The following is a 24,144-nucleotide window of genomic DNA, read 5'->3' as shown; positions in this document are numbered from 1 at the left end:
GGAGAGTCGGTCGGTCGGTCGAAGACAAAAAACTTTATAAAACTAAAATTATCTTAAAAATGTTCTTGATACTCTTTTATGTAATTCGCTTTACAATATCTCCTGTACTTTAGAGTTGTGTCAGCGACTGATTAAAAGATAAACATTATATATGATCACGACCGTTCGAGTCTGCGGCGTTGGAATGTAAAAAAGAAGTTGTTTTGTTTTCTCTTTATGTTTGTTTGTTGTTGTTGTTTTGTTTGGGTTTGGTTTTTTTGGTTTTTGGGGGCAATAAAATTAGAAGGGTCGGTCGAGCGATGAGAAACATAGAAAATACAAATGCGGCACTTGCTCATGTATAGTGTGAATGTGTAATTGTTGATATACAGACATACGCTTGATTAGCCTAATTGTTGATGCGTTCACTCGTCACGCCTGGCGTCGGTGTTTGCTTCTTCACATGGGAACACATTTGTGTCACTGGTCGTGATATTGTACAGGATGTAGCTCAAGGCCTCATTTTAACCATACCCATGGACTCACGGCAATACAGGTTATGGCTAATTTATGACAAAGTATTCCAAAGTACTCATAACAGTTTATTACCCTTAAGATGAACTGGCCGAATTCTGATTGGTCAATAGCCAAAGCATACGAAACCATGTAGGCGGATTTGCCAGGATGCACGTCACACAATACACTGGTTCTACAGATGACCTTACATGGAATGTGGCTCCCAAACGGCTGATCGCTTCGAAGTTTTAGACTAGGTGTATAGAATTGTGTGTATAAACAGACTATTAAAATTGTTGTCATTTTTTCTTATTAAAATTTTTGTTTGTGTCAATAAAAATATAAATATAATAAAATATTTCTGTATTTCACTTGTTTAACAAAATCTCAAATTCGATCATTTTAATCACAAACTAAGCCATCCCTTTATGACCGTTCAGAATAAATCATGGCGTTGAACGTTTGGCGTCTTATTCTGCCGAAGATTGAATGTTGTTTTTTAAAGATAATCTGAAAAAGGAGATCGTAAGGGTAATAAATTCGTGACACGGCGTCTTTTTAAAGGTTGTACGGTACTGTAAGACCCTTGTAAATTCGGTATTTCCATTGGGCGCGCCTCAGGAAATGCGGAATCTCCATTTGTTACACACCGTCATAAAAACAACTTTACAGATGATTGCACATCTAATCTCCTTCCTATTACCCTGAGAGTTTAGATTGGAATGACCCATACTTGTGTATGACAAATAAGATGTGAGGTGAGGTGAAATTGCGTTTAACGGCATGCGTGTGTATGTGTATGTGCGGCTGCTTGTACTAGCCCAGATTTAAGCTGGTTTTATAGTGCTAGCCCACTGAGATACCATGCCGCAATGAAGCATGAATACCCCACTCAGACACATTATTCTGACTCAGAGCCGACCAGTCCTTGGTGTACCCGTTAATGCCGAGCGCAAGGCAGGGATGAACAAGTACCATATTTTAACGTCTTTTGGTATGACGCGGTCGGGGATCGAACCCGCGACCTTCCGCTCTCCGGTCGGACGCTCCAACCACTACACCACGGAGGCGGTCTGACAAATAAGACAAAGCACTATAAGAATCATCAAAATATTTACAACAATATGGACGAAACCTAGGAATTCTAGCGGTGACTTAGCTCTCTGCCGGAGTTGGTCTTTCAATCTCTGGATCCTGTTCTCTAGCTCCTTGAAGACCCGTTTCTGGGTAGGTGGAATACTACTGAGCGCCGCGAACAACAACAACAACAACAGCAGCAACAATAACAACAACAACAATAACACTGTGCCGTCTAGAGTAGCGCCCCTTGGGCGTGCCTGGAACCTGTGTTTGTGTGATCGAATCCCACATTCGATTTCCTTTTGTAAGTGTATGGGCGCACTGTATCCAATCAGCGCTTCCACCTGCACCAGTTCGGACTTCCGTCCATGATTTAACACAACTCTCTCGCTCACCTACTCATGCAGTTGTTTACTCACTTACTCACTCACAACGTAATGACAGATGATACAACATCATCAGTGCATGAGGAACGTCTGACACAATTACAAACAATTAAACATGCTTAAAGATGCATTTATTTCTGGTACACTAGTAGTCAGAAAGGCATGGGTAGACCATTCCGAGTATTACTCCTATTCGTAACATGTGGTAGTGAGTAGATCTGGCGCTTGTATGTCTGTAAAACAAACATGTACATCTTTATGCAGAAAAGATTGATTGATGAAGAACCACAATTGTGAGCGAAATTTAGATTGTCGCCAATATCTCATATTTCTCAAAAATAATATAGTCTGTAAATAAGGAAATTAATGGGAGTTCCATTGCCTTTGTAGCAAAAACATCATTACTCTGTACATGTACATGGTAACTTCTTTAAGTAGAATTTAGAAGCCGGTATGATGAATAGGAACATTTTGTTATGGATGGACAACTTCTTCTTCTTTAAGTGCATGCTGCACAGTTAATATCTTGTTACAAAAAATACAACGATATCTGAACCAGAATTGCGCCATTGAGAGTCAGAGGTATAGTACCATAGTTTATTAACTTTCTTATGAATGACATTGCATTTTAATAGAGTAAAGTTTTAAGACACGTGTCGATAACGGTTTTAAAGTTTAATGAATAGTATCCTTACCACATGTGCGACAGTTTTGTGGGCATTCTCGCATAAACCGGATTGAGCTCACACAGTTGCGGGATGCTTTCAGAATGGTGCAGAGACAAGTGTCGGTTCCATCACATTGGACTGAAAAACCCCCGAATTGTCGATTTTGGCAACATTGATCGATTAAGAAGTCAAGCATAGCAGGTATGCTGTTGTCCATGGATGGACAAATAGTTGCTGGGGGCGTTATATCCGTGCAACGATGTCCATGGGAGTTAGAAGTGGGGCTCAAGGAAGTTTTTACCCGATGAACTTGTTTTGAGCAGGCTCAAGTTTGTAAACTATCTCCTGTGAAATTACCATACAAACATGAAACAGATGAGGTGACATCACTGGTCTCGTCTAACTTCTACTTTTGATTATTTACATACCGCCGCCATATAGTTCGAAAATTGCTTGTTAAACAAGAAACAAACACACCATATCATGACAAAACATTTCACACATTCAGTTATCAGTAAAAGAAATAATCAGTTATTCGATTTGTGTGGCGTATATAGTCGCATTCCTGATTTTCTTTCACGTCGCAGTCAGAAAGGATATTTTAAAAAACATATACGTGACCCTGCGTTTTACACCATGCATCCATCGATCAGAAATCTGTAATAAGAAACAAGAGACCATAGGTTAATGTACAATTACAGTTGTCAATGATACAAACCCGGAAGTGTCACTTTCCGATGTTGTCTTCCTGGGGATTTACCTAAACAGGTCGGGAACGATACGCTCGCCTTGTAACACACCTAGTGTCAGTGCTCCTGTAGGTAATTCGTGAACATACGCTCCCGATATAGTCGAATCGGCAAAGGGATAGTTCCAATGACAATGGATATTAATGCTTTCTCAAGTGTTTGTCTAAAACAGTGTCTAAATTAAGCCTTTGCAACGCTGGAGACATGCTCTCCTTTGATGCACTGATTTCCAAACCTACCCCAAATACTATTTTCATACAGATTGTCAACCGGGGGTTATTGACCAGTACACTGGGTTTTTTCTTTAGTGTATTGTGTTATACACAGGGCACAAAATCTATGGCAGACGTGAAAAGTGTTGGTCTTAAAGCGTGAAACAATATATTATGCATCGGGTAATGTGATCACCTGGAATGTGATGTGGAATGTAGGCACACAGACATTGCTAAACAGGAGAACGCAACAAATTTGAATCAAACACGTGTAGGCCGCGATCCACAAAGCAGATACCTGAGCGTGATTTTGGTCGGTTTTATGCTGGTGATGTACAATCTGCTGCAGCAGTTACACGAGCTCTGGGCTGTAGCCAAATGCCCAAATTGCGGACCCGTGTGCAACAGACGGGCACATTTGGGATGAGCTGCTAAGACGAGTTCGATAGCAGATGAATCAGTCTCAAACCTTGCTTGAACATGGGCAAGCTCTCCTGGACCGATGACGACGAATTCCGGTTTCGACAGGTTCTCTTGTCCAGACGTTGTGTTGCTACCATTGCTCCCCATGGATGTAAACGCGTTACTGACGTCTTCTGGTTCCAGCAAGTTAATCTGTGAAGTTCGCGTTGGGTGTCGTGGAATATTATACATTATTTGGTATACATAATATGGTAATGCAATCTACATTTTTTCTTTAGTGTGACGAGCGGACGCTTTAAGCATTAGGCTACCCCACGCTCTAAAGAGAAGAAGGGCCGGCGGGGTAGCCACGTGGTTGAAACGTTCGCTCGTCACGCCGAAGAAGGTTCGATTTCCCCACATGCGTACAATGTGTGATACCCGTTTCTGATGTCCACCGCCGTGATATTGCTGGCATATTGCTAAAAGCGGCGTAAAATTAAAGTCACTCACTCACTCAAAGATAAGTGACAAACATACATGCAAGAAGGCATATGTCATACCTCCGGCCGGGATACAGACGCAGTTCGGTCTGTACAATTGCTGATCTACAGGACAGGAAGTACTACAGGTTTCTGAAACACGAGAATAGAACAATGTTTATCAGTACAAAACAGCAAGATATACAGACCAGCAAAACAAACGCAACTTGTTTTTTGGTCAAGTTTTAAGTAGAAGACATAAACATGAAAGCTTGCATTTATGAGATTTCATTTTTTCGAAACTTGCGTTTCTTTTGCTGTTCAGTATACGTTCACGTATTACGCTTGACTTTCATCATCCAAACACATCAACAATACGAAACCATCAGCAGTAAAGAATACAATCGCATGAACATGATGACCTGGCTGGTGAGTTATGGCACGAATATAGACTGGAAGAAATGTTTTCTGAGACCCTGAAAATGTTTGAAAAGTTTTAATCCTACCACAGGTGTTTCCGATATAATTCCCTACACAATTGCATTTGCATGTAGCGCTGTCCAGAGTTGCTCCATTTTCACAAGTCCTCGAGCATCCACTGTTGGTGGTGTTTTGAGTAATAAATTGAATTAAATTGAATTGAATTGAATTGAATTGAATTACTCAATAAACAGCTATATAACTATCTAAACTGTTGGGAATAGCTTCTGTTAAACTTGATGAGTTGTATTAACAGACGAGTGATTGTGAAGCTATACTTCTCTGGTGACACCCTTAGTCAACATACCATTGTCCAGTTGTTCAGATTGGTCATAGTCAGTGGAAGGCGTATACAAAGGCACGCTAACGAACTAAGTGCTAGTGAGGAGTCTTCAAGGTCACGCTACGGAGGGAAAAGGGTAGTTATGAGGGTACTGAGGATGCGTCCCCTTCCAAAGCACAAGAAAAAAAATTCATTTTGTGTATTCACCACGTAGAACGACATACAGGATGGTGGTGAAATTGTTAATTTCTTGCACTTGTGAACTATGCATGGTCAAGATGGTGTTGACATCTAGGTTAGAAGACGCATATCTTATCCTTGTGAATACAATGATTTGGAGATACCTGTCAGGGCATTTCCGTCTGTTACATTTGTTGTTGAAACGTTCAGGAAGCGCTCGCTTCGATTCTTCAGTAACATGTTCATTGTCTCGAGTGACGTTCTGAGTGAGTGACTTTAGTTTTACGCCGCTTTTTTAGCAAGATTCCAGCAATATCTCGGCGGGGGACACCAGAAATGGGTTTCACACATTGTACCCATGTGGGAAATCGAACCCGGGCCGTCGGCGTGACGAGCGAACGCTTTAATCACTAGGCTACCCCACCGCCCCTTGACGTTCTCAGCAACCGGTGCCCTTGACCAGACTGAGAGTTTACCCAGTTGCATGCATTGACGCATTTATCGCTTTACAGGTGGGTAGTGTGGGTCTCTTACCTTGTGTAGCAGTATGTACCAGAGTCTCTGGAATCTTAATTTGTTAACATGGTTCGCAGACGCTGTGATCTGCCCTAAACGTAGTATAACAGTGCCATAATTATTACAATTTTCTCAATCAAAATATATACCTTATACTTTTGCCATCATCAGAGTGCCAGTAAAATAATTAAGTTAAAATATTAAGCCCTTTTAGTGTTGGGAGCCATGGCTGCTCACAATCAGTTCTTGTACAACGAGTATGACGTTTATATTTTGAATTCAGCATGCTTTTATCATCTATATCTATATCTTGGTCTTGCCATATTGGTTGTAATTTCAATTAAATAGTTTCGGCTTTAATATCATATTCATTTGTCTGATAATTATTATTCAGAATTACCAGTTAATTGAATGTGTATTCTGTGCCTTCAGATATATATCTAGTAAACATTCCTGCTTTACCTCAGAGGCTCTCTGTTTTGAAGGTGGAGATCCCGAGCTAATTCCCCGAAACCAGCTCCAGGCAGAAAACAGTCCCCATAAACAAGACTGTTTTAGTAGTGTGGGCACAAAAACTAACCAACTTCAAAAGTCTAAACTGAAATGTCATGAAAACATCATTCAAATGAAATTGGCTCGAAAATATTACATCGTATATTGTGAGCCAGGGACTCCGAAGATACTTATTCCGCCGAGAATAGAGAACACTCACGGCGGCGAAACGAATTAGTACGATACAGACTGGGTACACAGTGTCCCCTTATTAGCTCTGTGAATATGCCTAGCAATGGGTCTCCCTGAGTTTATACTCCTATAGTAGCTGTTACAGTGAGTGAGTGAGTTTAGTTTTACGCCGCACTCAGCAATGTTCCTGCTATATGGCGGCGGTCTGTAAATAATCGAGTCTTAACCAGACAATCCACTTATCAACAGCATGAGCATCGATCTGCGCAATTGGTAACCGATGACATGTGTCAAGCAAGTCAGCGAGCCTGACCACCCGATCCCGTTAGTCGCCTCTTACGACAAGCATAGTCGCTTTTTGTGGCAAGCATGGGCTGCTGAGGATCTGCTCTACCCCGGATTTTCACGGGTCAGTAGCTGTTACAACAGGGATGGATTTCACATTGATGACGTCACATCACAATATGATAAATAAGCTGTCCCCCATAAAACATCCTATATTTACTCTTCATCAACATGTAAAATACTAAGGCAACAGATCAAAGGGGTTGTTTACGTACGATTAATAAATGAAAGACAAATAGGATTTTATAGAGAAAAATAGAAAACATCATACCAGCCTGTCCAGGTGTTAAACATGTTGCTAGGATGCAAGTTGTGAAAAAACACCACAGAGATACCATCTCCTTCTGCCACCACTAAGGATACTGAACAACTAGGCAGTTATAACTTATATCACCACTAACACAAGGTAGTGCATTGATGTAAACGAAATGCTTCTTTATTTGTACAAGGTTAGGCATACTTGCAATGTGACCCGTGGGCCCATGCAGGAAGCAAATGTACTGTAAGTCCCCATGGTCCCTAGTATGGTGATCTACCTTCAGTTGTTAGCGATCTATAGCCCATTTTTATATTGTGTTGTCCCCTATAGTTAAAATGTTTTAGAGTTAATTACTAGTTTTAATTTCGAATCTGTGATTATCTAGTTATTTTACTGTCCTTCGTTGACAGGTTTTACAGTTTATCATTACTTACTATGTAGAAGATTGATTGTTCTCGTCACGATATGGCTGAAATATTGCCGATGTGACGTTAAATTTTAACTCACTCACTCACTCCTTCACAGAATATATTCCTACCAATATTTCAGATGTGTATTTTGAATATAAAGTGTTGGCTGTACATGCGTACATGATCAGTGTATGAAATAAGCCAAAACACAGCCAGACATCAGGGCTGGTAACTTCAAAATGGATTTAACCAGACCAGACACCAAGATATGTATTGAACATCTAAAAGTTTAACCAGATCATCGGGCTGGCTAGCTGTAAATCTAGACCGTCTCGGGCGGTCGGACGGGCATTATTTCATACACTGACATGATACATGATATCTTGCTCTGTAGTTGTTTAAACACACATTTTTTTCAAGAATCGCTTTGACCATGACATGAATGTCATGGTGTATGATATATGCAAAATAGAAATAAAGAAATTGCTTATCAAAAACATTCAAGAGAAGTCCTGAATGTCTATGAAGAAAATTCAGTGAACCGTTCTTGGGATGTCTTGCTGACCATAACATTTTTACCCACTTTCTCACTCTTTTTACAACGTTAAATCCGTCTCGCCAGAGTTGGGATTTCTACAAGAGTGGCAGCTTGTGCACTAAAACGTATGGTTAAATTCAGAACAATTTAATTTTCGCGAATCCTCGAGAAAATTGTGAATCTGTCACTGTGGCACCACATTGTAAACCAACATTTCCATTGTGACATCACTCATCACATTAATAAGTCAAATAATTTTAGGAGGTCACACTCCGTTGTTATATGGTTGCCAGTTGAAACAGTTTGTATCCGTTCCTGCTTGAATACACAGTTATAGTAACCTTGTCTCATTACATCAGTACCTTTCATCATATTGACCTCGAACGTGCATTGAATTGGCGAAGAAGAGTCCGTGATATACTGAACCACAACAGAAACGTCGCCTTTCAAAACCAGTGCAAGATTTTGTTATTACAAAGTGGTGTTTTAATAATGATTGTATCCTTTGTTAACATGTGTTTCAATCCAAATTTAAAGTTATTACCAACATCAGTGTGTTTTCTAATACAAAAGCATATCGACCAAACGCACATATAAAAAGGCAGACGTGGTTAAAGGTTCCCTATGACATTCAAGAAAATGAAAATGCACGTGCATATCGTGACAACCCTAAGAATGAAATGAATGTGTCCCAAACTCACCTGAAATCATTTTTTGTTTTGACACAATCGCCATAGCATGACTCAAGTCTTTGGACGATTGCAAGTTGGCCATACTGAACAGAGAGTAGCCAATCCTTTTTAATGTTTATGCTAGGACAAATTATCGACTGGTATCAGGTGACTTTGAGCAGGGGGCGACCTACAGTAACATCACAATGTCAAGGCCGACAGATCTGCAAGATCGCTTCCTTAAAGCAACAGAAACAGCACGGCAGACCATTTGGACTCACAACAGACCCATCATGTTTCTTGACGTAGTCCTGTCCTCACCGCTCATCACCACAAAATGCGACTGCAATGGGCATCTCAGCATCGATATTAGCATTATCGACAATGGTGAACTGTGCTTTTTTCTCATGAAAGCCGATACTGTGTTTCGATATTCGATGGCACAGTGAGAGTTTGGTGAAAGCGTGAGGAACTGTTTTCCAAGAGTGTATTGTCGTGGGGTGGTCCAAACATCATGGTGTGGGATGCAACCTGAAAGCTGGCAACGTGTTGTTCTAGAATCTCTGTCCAGGATGAGGAAATGTCGTGACAGATGCTCGCTACATAGACCAAATCATAGGACCCCACGTTGAACCACATTTTGGACGTTACAGAAATCACATCTTCTATCAAGATAACGCTCGTGCCCACACTGCGAGAGCAACACTGGACCTCCTAAGACAACAATGGCATCCAAACCAGACAATAGCCTGCTCTCAGTCTGGATTTGAGTCCAATAGAACACCTTTAGGATGAGATTCAAAGAAGACTGAATGACCTCCAACTAAGGTCGACAACTGCAGATGGGCTCGATCAGGCATTTCACTGAGTATGGGTCCAAGTGCCTATGGCCTTCATCAACCGGGTAATTCATTCCATGTAAAGACGATGCAACGCTTTCATCGATGCCCTGGAGGCCACATACTATACAGACTTTGGGGAATCTTAATGGTACCATTTTTGGTGATTTTGTTTATGTGAACTCTACATGTGATTCCCAAAGATGTGTTGGCCATAATTGTCAAGACTGAACTCAATTCTCCATTTTGATTGTTAATTACGGTTAATAAGGGTGTGTGCTTTACGAAACCGCTATCGGTACGACATTTCTTTTGTGGTTCAGTATATATGATGAGCCATCATGTACTTTAAACCAGCTGTTATTGTTGGAGGTAGGAGCAGTAGTTCTGCGCCCTGCTAAGGACATTAATAATAATCTCAACACGATTTGCGCGATTTAAGTCTAATATTTCCATTGCTGCAGTTTTCAATTGGATTCAATACATAACCATAATACTTGAGACATTAAAGTGACCCGGTAATCGTTGATAATTGCCATTGACCATGCTAACTGTAAGAGCTAACTGTAACTGTTTTAGCTATGGGTGATCAGATGGAACAGACAAGAGAATGGGTAAAATTCACAGCATTTGAACTGTACATGCATTATTCAATACACGCAAAAATTTAGCAATAATTTATCTTTATTACAGCATTACATAGTCATGGCTCTGATATGGCAAGCTGTTTTGTTAGGCTGAGAATAATCATCCAATGAAGGGCATTCAAACATGTTGATGCACATAAATCCATCTGGATGGCTTCTGATCATTAGGTTCTCAAATTAAACCGCATCAGATACCATTCCGTCCGCGATATTCTGAAGGTAAGGATTACTAATATACCTTATTCCGCGTAAGTGAATATTTATCGTGACATTCGGGTATCAAGTGACGAAGGCTGTGAGTATTGATAACTATTCTCTTCTACGAATATATCTTTTTGTTGATATCCCTGCTTATAGAGAACTTTTGGATTATAGGTTCTTCTCCGATAATTTGCAATGTGATATATGTTAGAAATACCCATAAACCAAACAAACTGAAGACATAACAAATCTAACCCGGTTTAATGCACATGCAAAGAGAGTAATGCTAAATAAATTAGAAAATATGCGGAATATATATGTTCTGCCACTTTTGCTGCAGGGCAACGACCATTTGAAGAGTCTATGGTTTATTATTCTTCTGGCTGAACCACTGCATCCCGGCTAAGGTAAGATGTAAATTTGTGGCGCTGCAGAATCTCCCTGACAAATGCGCGCAACATTCCGTTGGGAATGGTCATGCCATGACAGTCCACTGCTGACAATCATGCGCGGAATGGTGTGGTTCTGCATGATCACCTTTGGCGTCTCATGAGCGACATAGCATGGGCCACACGCGCAAGCGCCATCCTACCACCATGCTGAAACTGTTGTGTTACTGTTATTGGGGCTGTGGTACTTCTGTTGTTGATTTCAGAGATGCCTCACCCGTATGTATGTTTTACTTCTGGCGTGTCAATAACACTTTCAGCAAAGTTGTAACGTGCCCATAAATCACAAGTGGCCTGTCTGGAAACACCAAAAGTACCTTCACTGCTTGTAATATCACACTTGTCTTATTCAGTAACGAGCGAATTTTCCATAAACTGGAACAACATGTAGCTCATTCATCTGCCCTTATCTACCCTGTATGTTCACTGATTATGTTCATGATCAGTACACAATGGTACTTCATAATAGTTTCTTAATTGCATATTTCGGCATCAGTGGAAACAAGCGAGGCGTGGCCATATTGGCAGTGCAGCGTGATACAGTCATAAAATTACAGAATTGATATTTACTGAATAATTCATTTTTATGTCAAACCGTCACACATAATTGGTCTCCACGTTAAGGGCCGACTTGTTTCCTATGTATACCAACAGAAGCAGCACTGGGTGATACTGGAATTTATTACCCATATGGTGAAACATAGCCAGTGTCATATATATCACATGTGAACATGTGCACATATCACTTTTGCCTGGCAACCATTGTTTCTGCATTTCGTGGTCATTAAACAATTGAACGTGGCGTCGATGAAGAGGGTCTTGTTGATTTGTGTAAAACTTCATACTATGATACTACGCGTCTTCCAGTATGAGTCAAACGGTACTTTTGAAATGAAACTGTAGAATTAAATACTCTAATGAAATTAAACAGATGTTCATTTATATGCTTTTTCTTTTCTTTTCAAGTTAGGTAAAACACACTGCATACTTTCTTTCGAGCACTAGAATATTTAGTCGTGTTAGCTGAGTTACACTACGATATGTTTCAACAATATTGTATAATACACAAGAAAGCATAACTGTGTTAGAATAAGATTCATTTATCCAAATTTCTTTGAAAGGTAGATACAACCTTTCTAAATGGATCAAACAACGAGCACAGAAGACATCACTCTGATGCAAGACAAGAGTGCAGGTAACACCATGTCGAACTGGAAAAGAAAGGTAATATATTTTTAACGTCTCCATAACTGTTTGGTTCTTTCTAAATGCGTTGTGTTAACCTGTGCCCAGGTATGAGTATGGCAGTGGGTATGTTCGGTGGTATGTGTTTTTCTGTACTTCTTCCCTACATCCTTCAATAACATTTTTGGGGAAAAGTAATGCCTTGGGACTCCAGAACCATTCCATGTCATCTTCATTCGCCAAAGCGACTTTCATTAATGGAATAGCACCGGATAAATTTTACCATGACTGTGTGTCGGTATTTTCAGCTCCGAAATGGCCTGAAAACGAACATGCTTTTGATCGCCACCATCATGTCAGTGAGTCTTGGAGTGATTCTGGGAATGCTGACTCGTCGGCTTAAACCAACTCCTGAGACAGTCAGTCTTATTGGTGTCCCGGGGGAAGTGCTCATGCGCATGTTCAAGCTTTTATTGCTGCCTCTCGTTACCTCAAGCATGGTCTCAGGTCAGTACTACCCTTAGGCAATTCAATGTCAGGTATATACAAATGTAACATGTGCTTAGTGAACTATAACAGATATCTCCCACGATTTGGAGTTCCCGAGCATTCCTCTCACATGAACTTCAATGCTTAAAACTGAATCTTTGACATTCCGCGTATACAGAACCACATTCATGAAACACGTTGTGCATGTGCATTACTTGCTCTCAGGCCCTTTAAAAGCACAAGGGATTGTGAAACTCAATCACTTTGAGAAAATGCCACGCTTGACACAAGATGAAAGGAATCAGGCTATCGGTATGGTCAGCCAAGGTGCTTCAGATGTGATGATTGACAGGCGCTTTGATGTGCATCCATCCACTGTTGATCGACTCAGACAACTTTTTGGGGCCACCGGAAGTATTGCTGATCGTCCTCGTCCTGGTGCACCACCTGTGACGACAGCTTGACAGGACCGCAATATCCGAGTTTCAAACTTGCTAAGTCGGCTCCCAACAGCTGCTGATACGGCAAGGAGTACAATTGGGACAAGACAACGTCAATTCAGCGCCCAAACGGTGCGAAGACGCCTTGCTGCATTAACATCCGATGTCGTTGCATCGCCACAGACTTGCCAGACAGCAATGGGCAGCTAACAGCGCATATCTTGGCAACAGGCCATGGCGAGATGTCTTTTTTTTTAAGATGAATCTAGGTTTAACGTATCCTTTGAAGATGGACGTCAATGGATTTATCGACGTCGAGGAGAAAGACTTACGCCAAACTGTGTCCTTGAAAATGATCGTTTTGGAAGGGATGTTGTTATGAACTGGTGTTCTATCAATGCCAACTTCCGATCCAAGATGGTAGTGATTAACGGCAGTCTAATTGCTCAACGTCATGTGGACAACATCCTTCGTCTTGCTGTAGTCACAATGATGGATCAACATGGCGGTCGTAACCGTTTTGTGTTTCAGCATAATAATGGACGTCCCCGTGCAGCCGGGTAACAAGGAACTTTTTTGAATAATGAGAATGTTCGTGTGATGGACTGGCCTTTGTTGTCCCCAAACATGAACCAAATCGAGCATCTGTTGGATGAACTTGGACGTGGAGTTCGAAATCAACTTGTGCCACCAAGGACAGTTGCTGAATTGACACAGACCCTTCAACATCACTATCAGACCATGCCGCAGCTGTTCTCGAGAAATTTGTGTCTCTCAATGCCCCAAAGACTGCGAGCATGTCTTGCAGCGCACGGTGGACACACACGATATTGACTGCAAGTGACCCCTTCTTTGTTTGATGTCGTTGTTGCGTCACTGATCTTGTTGTTGATCAGAAATTTTAGGATGAAATTATCTACATATGTTCACTTCAAACATATCTGCCAGTTACATTCATATATGGTGACATTTGTGAGTAAAGAAAGTATGAATGTCACATTGCGTTTTAAAAGACTTTCAGCATGTAATGCCAAAAGGAATAAGTGACTGCCTGGTTTGGTTTGATGCATGAAATCTACTAAAAGCAATCTGTCGGTACGCATTGTATAATGTCTTTCAGTAATGTCTGCCATCTGACCTCTCTTGCACAGGTGTGGCAAATTTGAACCAGTCACGTGGTAAGTTAGGGATCATGGCGCTGACTTATTATATTTGCACAACTGTCCTCGCCACTGTCCTCGGAATCGGACTCGCGCTCATTGTACGACCAGGGCAGGTTATGAAATCTAATTCAAGTTCCATAGCGATCCATGACGAACCGTTACCCGAGACGACGGACGCCATATTGGACCTGTTGAGGTGAGTCTTCCTTTATTACTTTGTCATAATCTCACTTTTTATAGTGAGTGAGTGAGTGAGTGAGTTGGGTTGGGTTTTATGCCGCTTTTAGCAATATTTCAGCAATATCACGGCGGGGGACACCAGAAATGCGTTTCACACAGTAAACCCATGTGGGGACTCGAACGTCTTCGGCGTGACGAGCAAACGCTTTGACCTCTGGGCTACCTCACCGCCACCTCACTTTATACAAACAACTGATCAACCATTATAATACAACCATTCCTCTTTATCTTAACCCGTTTAGTTGTCTGTTCGTCTGGTGATTGTATAATGTAAGCCATAATTACTAAAACAGTGGGGAAGAAATGTGAAAATTATGAAGGGAAAACCGGCACCACAATGGTGTACCGTGCTTTGTCCACCAAGTTCCTTAATGAGTTCGCAAAATACGAGAGTATATATGAGGCGAAACGTGGTGAAATTTATATGAGCGGAAATATTGATCGACTAATGGAAACGAATGAATATTCATTTTGTTTTCTGAATTTTTATCTGGGTTGATATAACATTCTGAAAACAAGCTTGGTGAGTGTTTTGTTTTTATTTGTATATTTCTTTCAAAAGGACATATCCTTAAGGGCGGTTGCTCTGAAAGAGCATGAATATATTTTCTTTCAAACAAGTTGACGACACAGTTAAATTCTTAAACCGACCTCTCCAGGTAACGCGTGAAGTTACGGTAAAAAGAGGGTAGCAGTGCCCAGGTGCAAGTTTGTCACAACCGGAATACGGCTTCACCTGGTTTCAGTCTGGTTAGAGTGAGTGAGTGAGTTAATATTTAACGTGATATCGGCAGTGCATTCTGGTTTGAATTGAACAAGCAACCAATGCTTGTCGCAACAGTAACGGTATATGGTGGTCAGACTTCCCACTGGGTATCCCCGCTGCGTAGATCAAACAGATTGGTTAATCTATTTCGCTACTTCAAGGAAAAAAGTTCATAACATTCATCATGATTCGGAAGTAATCGTTTAGCAGTCAGAACGTTGTTCAATTTGCACACGGGAATAGAGCTGACACCAGTGAGGCTCGCGTTGGTTTACATTGGGTGATTCTTTTCTATTGCACATTGAGTTTGACGACCAAAAACTGATTACTGCTGTGTTGATGCATCGTATCACACGTTTTCCTGTTACAGAGCTGTATTCACATCTAGGATTTAATGTAAAATATATCCCAAAACGTAGATATAAATATTTCTTTTTCAATGGTGATCCACCTACCATTTGCAAGAGATTCTCCATCCTACTTGGGACCTTTGTGGGGCACAGCACATCTGCTATAGCTACCTACTTGGTTCCCAGCAGGATTGCCAGGTGTAAGCATATGCATGATGTCACAAATAAATAGGTTTGTTTTTTATTAGAAACATCATTCCCGAAAACGTCATGCAAGCCTCATTCCAGCACTCGAAGACAACATTCACCAAATACATGGCTGAGCCTCTGAACACAACAGAAACATCGGCATCACTTACTAATCACAGTCCCAATTACTTCGAGCATGGTGGACACATTTGGCAGAGATCCGTGACCTACCTGGACGGAATGAATGTCATAGGTAAGCAAGAGACCGTATCTAACATCCTCAAAACGAAAGACATATGTCTTGCTAATGAAGGTCAACAATATGAACTCCTTCAGATATTGACTTTCTGACAATATGGAAAGAACCATGTTTAACTGAAGTAGTGTATGTATACACCGTATCTTCACTATTTGGTAATATTGGCTAAAATGTCAATAAAATGCCATATGCGTGAGTGTGAGTGAGTTAAGTTTTACGCCGCATACATCACGGCAGGGGACACGAGAAATGGGCTTCACACATCACTCCACGTAGACATGAATAATCTCGTCATTATCTTAAAATAATAACTTCACATAACATGGTTCTTTTCATAAGCATACTTCTGTAACACTAAGACATTCCTCTGGGAATTCTAGGATGTGTATTATGTGTATCTGTAGGAATCCTGCTGTTCTTCGCGGTGTTTGGTGTGATGCTGAACAACATGGGCGAATCTGGCCGTGTGATGGTGGACCTCTTCAACATTCTGAATCAAATAACCATGAACATGACAAAACTGGTTATGTGGTGATTATGACACTTTGCCAACATTTCAAAAACAACTATAATTGTTTTTAATAGAATATATGGACCGTGGGCGAACCGTCTTCATTAATAAACGCATATCTACCTTTAAAACTAGCATTTACAATGAAATTGCCCTAAAGCAATATGAAATCATAGGGCATCTACGTATATGATAAGGAATACAAAAGGAACCCACACTGAACCTTGTGAGCAAGGTCAAAGTGAAACCATCAGACCAGAGAAAACTCTGACCATCGAAGGTAAATGAAGCATTTTTATGAAAGCAATATAAACATAGCTGAGTCATCCATATAGGAAATTGTTGCCTTAATATGCTACATGTGCTCTGCATTGGCATGCGTGTGTAAACACGCAATTTGCTGTGCTTTGTTATGAGTGTGTAAACATTACATGCCCTCTGTCTTGTCATGCGTGTGTAAACACAACATGCCCTCTGTCTTGTCATGCGTGTGTAAACACTACATGCCCTCTGTCTTGTCATGCGTGTGTAAACACTACATGTGCTCTGTCTTGTCATGAGTGTGTAAACACTACATGCCCTCTCTCTTGTCATGCGTGTGTAAACACTACATGTGCTCTGTCTTGTCATGCGTGTGTAAACACTACATGTGCTCTGTCTTGTCATGCGTGTGTAAACACTACATGCCCTCTGTCTCGTCATGCGTGCGTAAACACTATATGTGTTCTGTCTTGTCATGTGTGTATAAACACTACCTGTGCTGTTCCTTGCCATGCGTGTGTAAACATCACATGTGCTCTGCTTTGTCATTCTTTCAGGTACAATCCTATAGGTATACTGTTCATCATCATGAATAAGATTCTTGAAGTACGGGACCTGGAAACAGCAGCTCAACAACTAGCGATGTACATGGTCACCGGTCTCATTGGTTTGGCCATCCATGCTCTGGTCGTGCTGCCGGCGATCTACTTCATACTGACCAGGCAAAATCCTTTCCGCGTGTCCCTTGGTCTGATAGAGTCTCTTCTGACTGGTCTGGGTACAAGTTCCAGGTGCAAACATTGTTGTTTGTTGGGCGAATTCTTGTCAACAGTGTGGTCTCAGACAGATCAAGCGTTGATTATATTTCTATTTGTATTAAACGAAGTACGCTATGACTGAGTTTCAGAAGGAGGTGTATTGGCAGCATATCCATCCCTTCATCGGTGGCTTTTAAAGTTATTTAGGGAATGCATGCACACCGAGGATAGGATTGGAAGATGTTGACGGCCTATGATTCTATTCTTCTCCACAGCCTATCTAACACAGTGTTTTAAAGCGTTCGTGGGTTATTCAGTGCAAACATATCTCAAGACATGTGTAATCATTGTCTGATGGCCTAGCCCACAGATATAGTATTCTCAGAAATTATTGAGAAAGTTGTTTCCTCCAATAAATAATAGATGCATATAAACCATAGAAGTTTGGTTAAATGAATATGTTGAGATATGATGCTCTTACAGTCTAAGTGTCGTTTCAGTACTTTGTGGGACCTTGCTCAAGCAATACCCGACTGAATGCGCCTAGGTACACTCTCGATCCAAGTTTGTAGGAAATCGTGCGACAGCGTATCCCAATATTCAAGAACTTCATTCCTCATATCCTCAGTATTTCTAAGTCCTTTTGGTTTATTCTGTCCTCCATTAGTCCCCACACATTTTCATAAGGGTTAAGATCTGGGTTGCAGGTGGGCCAGTCTAAAAGTTAAACATTTTTGTGGGACAACCACTGTTTTGTGTAGTCCGCAGTGTGCTTTGGGTCGTGGAAAATATCTTCAAACAGTGTGTTCGGGCCATTGGATGTAGGTGACCATTTAAGATGTCAGCACCTCGTTCCTTCATCAAATGTCCAGTGAAAATACAAAACGGCGTGATGATATCCCAACCGACATATGAAATTCGGTCTATGGTTTCGGCGTTGGTAGATAGGTTTCACGGTATCATTTGTCCAAATTTCCACACAGTTCGGGAAAAAGCCAGACAAAGCTTTCATCAGAAAAGAAAACATTTTCTCAGTCTTGATTTCGTGAGCCCTACACAGTTTAAACGTCTTTCTTTTTGTGCATCGTTCATCAGTGGTGAGGGAATTCCGCGCTTTTTCACCCACTTAAGTCTTTGTAATTCTTGTCTAATGGTTTCATTACATGCCTGAGGACTTCCTCTGTCAATCATGTCATTTCTGATATTCTCAACGCTTTTCATTTTCCGTACCCACGGCGATCCTTAGTACTGAACTTCCGTGGCCTCCCTCTTGTTATCAATCCCAAATCCTGACTGAATATTCTTCAAAGTAATGTATACTGTAGACAGAGGCATGTCATGTCATGTAACGCTTTTGAATTATTCACACCCCTTTCAAAATCATCTAGAATCAGCTTTCTTTTCTCTTCTGCTATCAAATCAACAAAGGAAGCCGTCTGCTACACCAGGGGAGATAACTCCTGATGTAGTAAGGTTCATTCTCAAGCCTGCAAGAGTTACCTCCCGTATTGAGTGCCTTACTACATAATGTACCACCTATTTAAAAATCTATTAGCAGTATTAGGAAACAAAGATTTTCGAAATAACTTTTGGGAAAACTGTACGCCGAAAGTTGTTGTTGGGTTGATGTGCAGTTTCTCCCCGAGTTCCTTCCTTTTTTCTTTGAAATGGTGTTATGTGTTTGTTTCATGCAAGTGCTGATGACATAACTGTCCTGCGATATTGAATAGGAGACATGCGGTCCAGCGACATGCCATTCCTGACACAGTGCCATGATTTTCTGTTTTAGCGCAGCAGCCCTTCCTGTTACCTTACGCCTCTGTGAAGAGAAGATGAAATTCAACAAAACCATCTGTCGCTTTGTGTTACCTATAGGCGCAACAATCAATATGGATGGTTTGGCCATAATTCAGGCTCTGACACCGATCTTCCTGGCCCAGATGAACCACAGGATACTCACATTTGCAGATTTAGTCGCTATCAGGTAAGACCAATCCCTGAGGGTCGACATCCAATATTATATAATATGAAACATTAACGAGATTTCAAGCTGAGGTTCTTCCTAATACCCGTGGATCACACTGATATTAACCTACAGGGAACTGCAGTATGTCTATCAAAGTGTTTTGATACTATATGTGTATAGTAGCTTTGTCATAATGAAAGTGTTTAACATAAATTATCAGTTGCGATTACAATTGGAATGGTCAGGAATAAAACTATTTACCCTTTATAATTATCGTCCAGTTCTGCAGTTGGCGTTCAACCTTTATTTCTACCATTAGCATGTACTCTTCTAAAAGGAGGTGATTGACGGAAATACAGAAAACGTCCCACATTGTAAAATAGGTTGTACGATATTAATTCCCCTATTCGGAACACGTTACAACCTGTAAGGAAGTATGACAGTATAACCACCAAATATCTGTATATGTGGCGGGGTAAAATGGGAAGCATTCGTCCAGTCAGCATGGCGATTGTAGGGATTTTGTCTCAATTTTCTTGCGGCGCCTGGCCAATTTCAGCAAACAACGTTTAACGTTAATGCATGTTCTCCTCTATTATTCTCCAGACATGTTCACAGAATAAAACGTCGGGGCTCATTGTTCCATGAGACGAGCTTTCATGTAACATGCTCCAAAATAACGTCCCCCACACCAGCATTGGCCATGATTTGACATTGTGTAAACTATTTGATTTGCTGCTAATGTAACGATCTCGAAGGGACGGCAACAAGCATGCATGGTCAGGATATGCTTGCAGGCGATGACCCGTAAATCCTATCATGATTTTATGCTCTCGTCGGTGATCTGGGAGGTCATGAGTGGGTTCAATCATCAACAATTTTGGTTCGCTGTTCCTGTTTCATAATCTACGAATCACTTTGGCATATTGATCGGATCGGGTTTAGTGATGGCACATCATCCATTGTGGCCATTCACGATGTGATGTATTTCTTCAAAACCTAAACCTTATATTTCTCTCGACCATATCTTCCCAGCCTGTCTGCAACTCTGTCAAGTATCGGTGCTGCAGGAGTCCCTGGGACAGGTTTCATTACCATGTTGGTTGTGGTTGCTGCCGTGGGTTTGCCGGTCGAAGATGCTTATATCGTACTGGCTGTGGATTGGTTCATGTGAGTATGACAATGGTTACCTTTAAAGTATGATGTGTAACATATTTAAACCATATATCATATCATATATATATATTTTCTATTTCCGTAGGATGCGCATGGTGACAATGGTGAATATCTACAATGACAGTTTGGCTGCAGGAATACTCACGAGATACTTCACTCCGTCTTCCAACTCAGTTGAACTGTCAAACTTGAATTGAATTTGTTTGAATGTTTCTTGCGAAACGTCGTTCTCAGCACTATTACAATATTTTTTAACGGTTTGAAGATTGTCGAGTATGGGTCAGGCAGTCTTGTAATTAGACTGAACCAAGGCAGGCTGATTGGGACGGAATCGATTATTTAATGGTCGTCGTGAAGCTTTTCCACCTTAGAAATATCGGACCAAACACCCTCTTCTGATTCTATGCTTGTGGTCAAGAGACACGATTACTTTATTAATGTTTAATATCTCTAAAGAGCAGATATCCAGAGTCCCGGCGTGTTGAAAATGGAACTCAACCTGCCTCTGCCAGCACATACATTATCTTACTTTATTAAGGTATAACACACACCTAGATCCTCTGTTATGTCGAAACCTACCCCCTTGCTATACGAAAGACAAAACTCAAACGGTATGCGCTAAGGATATTGCCTAAGATACTGCAGTTCTATGGGATGAGTTCCATTCATCTGAAAGAAGCAGAATCTCTAACAATCTTCCAGTCCAACCTAATGACATTCCTACGAAACATTTATTCAACATCTGCTCTCCGTGATTGTCTCATCACAAGCGATGCAAAACGGAGGATCATCACCTTGTATGAGTATATCTTGTGTGGCCAATACGAGATCGTCTCATGAGAACCTCTTCAAATCTGTACTGAGAACCCAAGTAGGTGTAACCAATATGGGGTTTTGTTTCTTGTAATGTATTTATACCTCCCACTTCTTCTGCATCACATTACGGATATTAGATCTGGCCCCGATTTCTCGAAACAAACTTAAATCTGAGTTTTGACTTAAGTTCAAGTTTTTACTCAAATTTGAGAAAACGCAGGAACAGTCATTTCACAGAATGAACTGAAATCGGTATTAAGCTCAAACTATAGAAAATAATTTGAGTTTGGTGGATAGATTACTTTAGTTGTTTGGGCTTTATATTTAAAAAATGCAGTTGAGTTAAAAATTCAGCTGTTCCAAATTGTGAACGAAGTTTGAGATTTGATGATTGGGGTTTGCTAAATGTGTTCTTTATAAAATAAACTGTGATTGTGGACACAGCGACATAGGTGAAACATCCCGACCCATCAACACCCGAGTCAAAGAACATCGCACCTGTGTTGCTAATTCCGACACCAAATCAGCTATCTCTGACCACATCAAAGCAAACCCCAATCACCAAAGAGAGTGGTCCGACTTCACCATTCTCGCCAACAACCAAACGGACTTCACTAAACGCAAGCTCACCGAAGCCATTCACATTAAACGCCATAAGCCCACCATCAACCGTGACCAAGGATACTTCATTCCATCAGCTTATGATCAACTCCTCTACACCGCCCAATCTATTGTATAAACATCTCCTTCATTGTACCACTCCTGTATTTATACATCTGTGGCTTCCATTCATTATCCTTTGTGTACTCACTGGCTTCATCAGCTTACTGCTTAACCAATTATGGCAATTATGTTGTTTCCTTTGTCAATTACAATGTATGTAGTTTCATTGTTATACACAGCATAAATATGCAGCTCCTTCACTTCATGTATCACCCTTGCTTGACAACGGTACAAGAATCTGTATCGAAACGTCGCACTCACGAAATAAAGAAGTTGTTATCCATAAAAACTTGTTCCATAATGATTTCCGCGATGTTTGAAACATCGTTACTTTGCTCTTTGACAATGTTATTGTAGACCCGCTGCCGAAGCATATGTCCAAGAATCGTTGTTTTCAATAACATTGCGAAAAATAGTTTAATAATTCTGCCGATAATATATGATCAGTTGAAATTTAATAAGTGTTTTCAGACATTTTTATTTGAATGAATCAACATGAATGTGCATTCAGACACTGCCTTGTTTCTTATTCAAACATCTTGTTAATGCTAAAGTGACAGTACGACAGCGAATTTCCGTGTGCGCAGGCGTCTTAAGCGAACCTAGCTAAACCGGCACTCTGTCAAAACCGGCATTTTTATTCGGTCCCAACTGATGCCGGTATTGACAGAGTACACTGTATCTTGTAATGGTAATTTGATACGGCGTTGGGTAAGAGATTGTTCATCTTCCTCTGCGTTTAGACTGTCAACAGGAGAGGTTCTAAAGGAACCAAGACAACGTCTGAGACCTTGATGGTGGACAGAATCTAATAGCTTTAAGTTGCTTTTGCAGGCTCCACCATGATGGAGCCATAATCAAGTTTGGAACGGACCAATGATCGATACATGTGTAGGAGGGTAGCTTGATCCCCTCCAAACTTAGACTTGGAATCGACTTTAAACAAATAAAGTGCCTTCGGGCATTTAGTTTTAAGGGATTTAAAATGCGGCAGAAACGTTAGATGGTAGTCAAAATTAAGACCCGATAACTTGGCCTTCCTTTGACAACTTTGATGGGAGTGCCATTCAAAGTTACTTCTGGTCTTTACGGCAGAAATGTATACAATTAGTTTTAATTTAGATAATTTAAAGCCGTTGAAACACAACTGCAGTTGCCGTTCAATAGGATGCATATTTTTCCCACGACAAGAAATATTAAAATCATCCACAAATAATGATCCATCAATTAAATCGATTTGATAAACTGTTAATCTTGATACTAAGTAAAGTCACAGACAAAATACTGCCTTGTGGGACACGTTGATCCTGATTGTAATGATCAGACAGGCTAGAACCCACGCGGAATTGAAATTGTCTGTCATTTAAAAAGTTGGCTATGAATTGAGGCAAATGGCCTCTCAATCCGAAGCCATGTAAATCTCTTAAAATGCCATATTTCCACATAGTGTCAGATGCCTTTTCAATATCAAAAATGATAGACACAGGGTGTTGTTTAGTAATTAGAGCGTTTTAAACAAATGATTCCAAATGAACTAAGTGATCGACAGTACTTCTGTTTTTATGGAAACCACACTGTATATCTGTTGTAAGGTTATTTGTTTCCAAGGACCAAACAAGTCGATTATTTATCATGCGTTCCATGGTTTTGCAAACACAGTTAGTTAGTGAAATAGGTCTATAATTTGACGGATCTGTATGATCACGTCCAGGTTTAGGTATTGGTACTACTTTAGCGTCACGCCATGAGGGAGGAGAGTTACTAGATGGCCCCATATCATCAAAAATATTTAAAAGAGTTTCTAGACAGGATTCTGGTATGTGTTTCAGGAGTTGATAATGTATGTTATCAGCCCCTGTAGCAGTATCGTGAACTT

The 24,144-nt window shown here is 40.7% G+C and overlaps 1 protein-coding gene across 1 annotated transcript in view; it reads left to right on the top strand.

The window, feature by feature from the left end:
• Positions 1 to 20,727, top strand: part of LOC124258218 (excitatory amino acid transporter 2-like) — a 35,544-nt gene extending 14,817 nt beyond the window's left edge. Inside the window, exons 3-10 of the mRNA XM_046692281.1 lie at positions 12,470 to 12,668; positions 12,876 to 13,064; positions 14,242 to 14,449; positions 15,858 to 16,051; positions 16,462 to 16,588; positions 17,387 to 17,620; positions 19,377 to 19,571; positions 20,589 to 20,727. Coding sequence (XP_046548237.1) covers positions 12,470 to 12,668; positions 12,876 to 13,064; positions 14,242 to 14,449; positions 15,858 to 16,051; positions 16,462 to 16,588; positions 17,387 to 17,620; positions 19,377 to 19,571; positions 20,589 to 20,727 — 1,485 coding nt within the window. The remainder of the gene's footprint in view (positions 1 to 12,469; positions 12,669 to 12,875; positions 13,065 to 14,241; positions 14,450 to 15,857; positions 16,052 to 16,461; positions 16,589 to 17,386; positions 17,621 to 19,376; positions 19,572 to 20,588) is intronic.
• The last annotated feature ends 3,417 nt before the right edge of the window (positions 20,728 to 24,144 follow it).

The sequence above is a fragment of the Haliotis rubra genome, unplaced genomic scaffold (assembly GCF_003918875.1).
Source record: "Haliotis rubra isolate DU_JTF1 unplaced genomic scaffold, ASM391887v1 Scf687, whole genome shotgun sequence".
NCBI classification, from domain to species: Eukaryota; Metazoa; Mollusca; class Gastropoda; order Lepetellida; family Haliotidae; genus Haliotis; species Haliotis rubra.
Note: the sequence above shows the minus strand (reverse complement) of the source record. Positions and strands in the feature narration are given on the sequence as shown.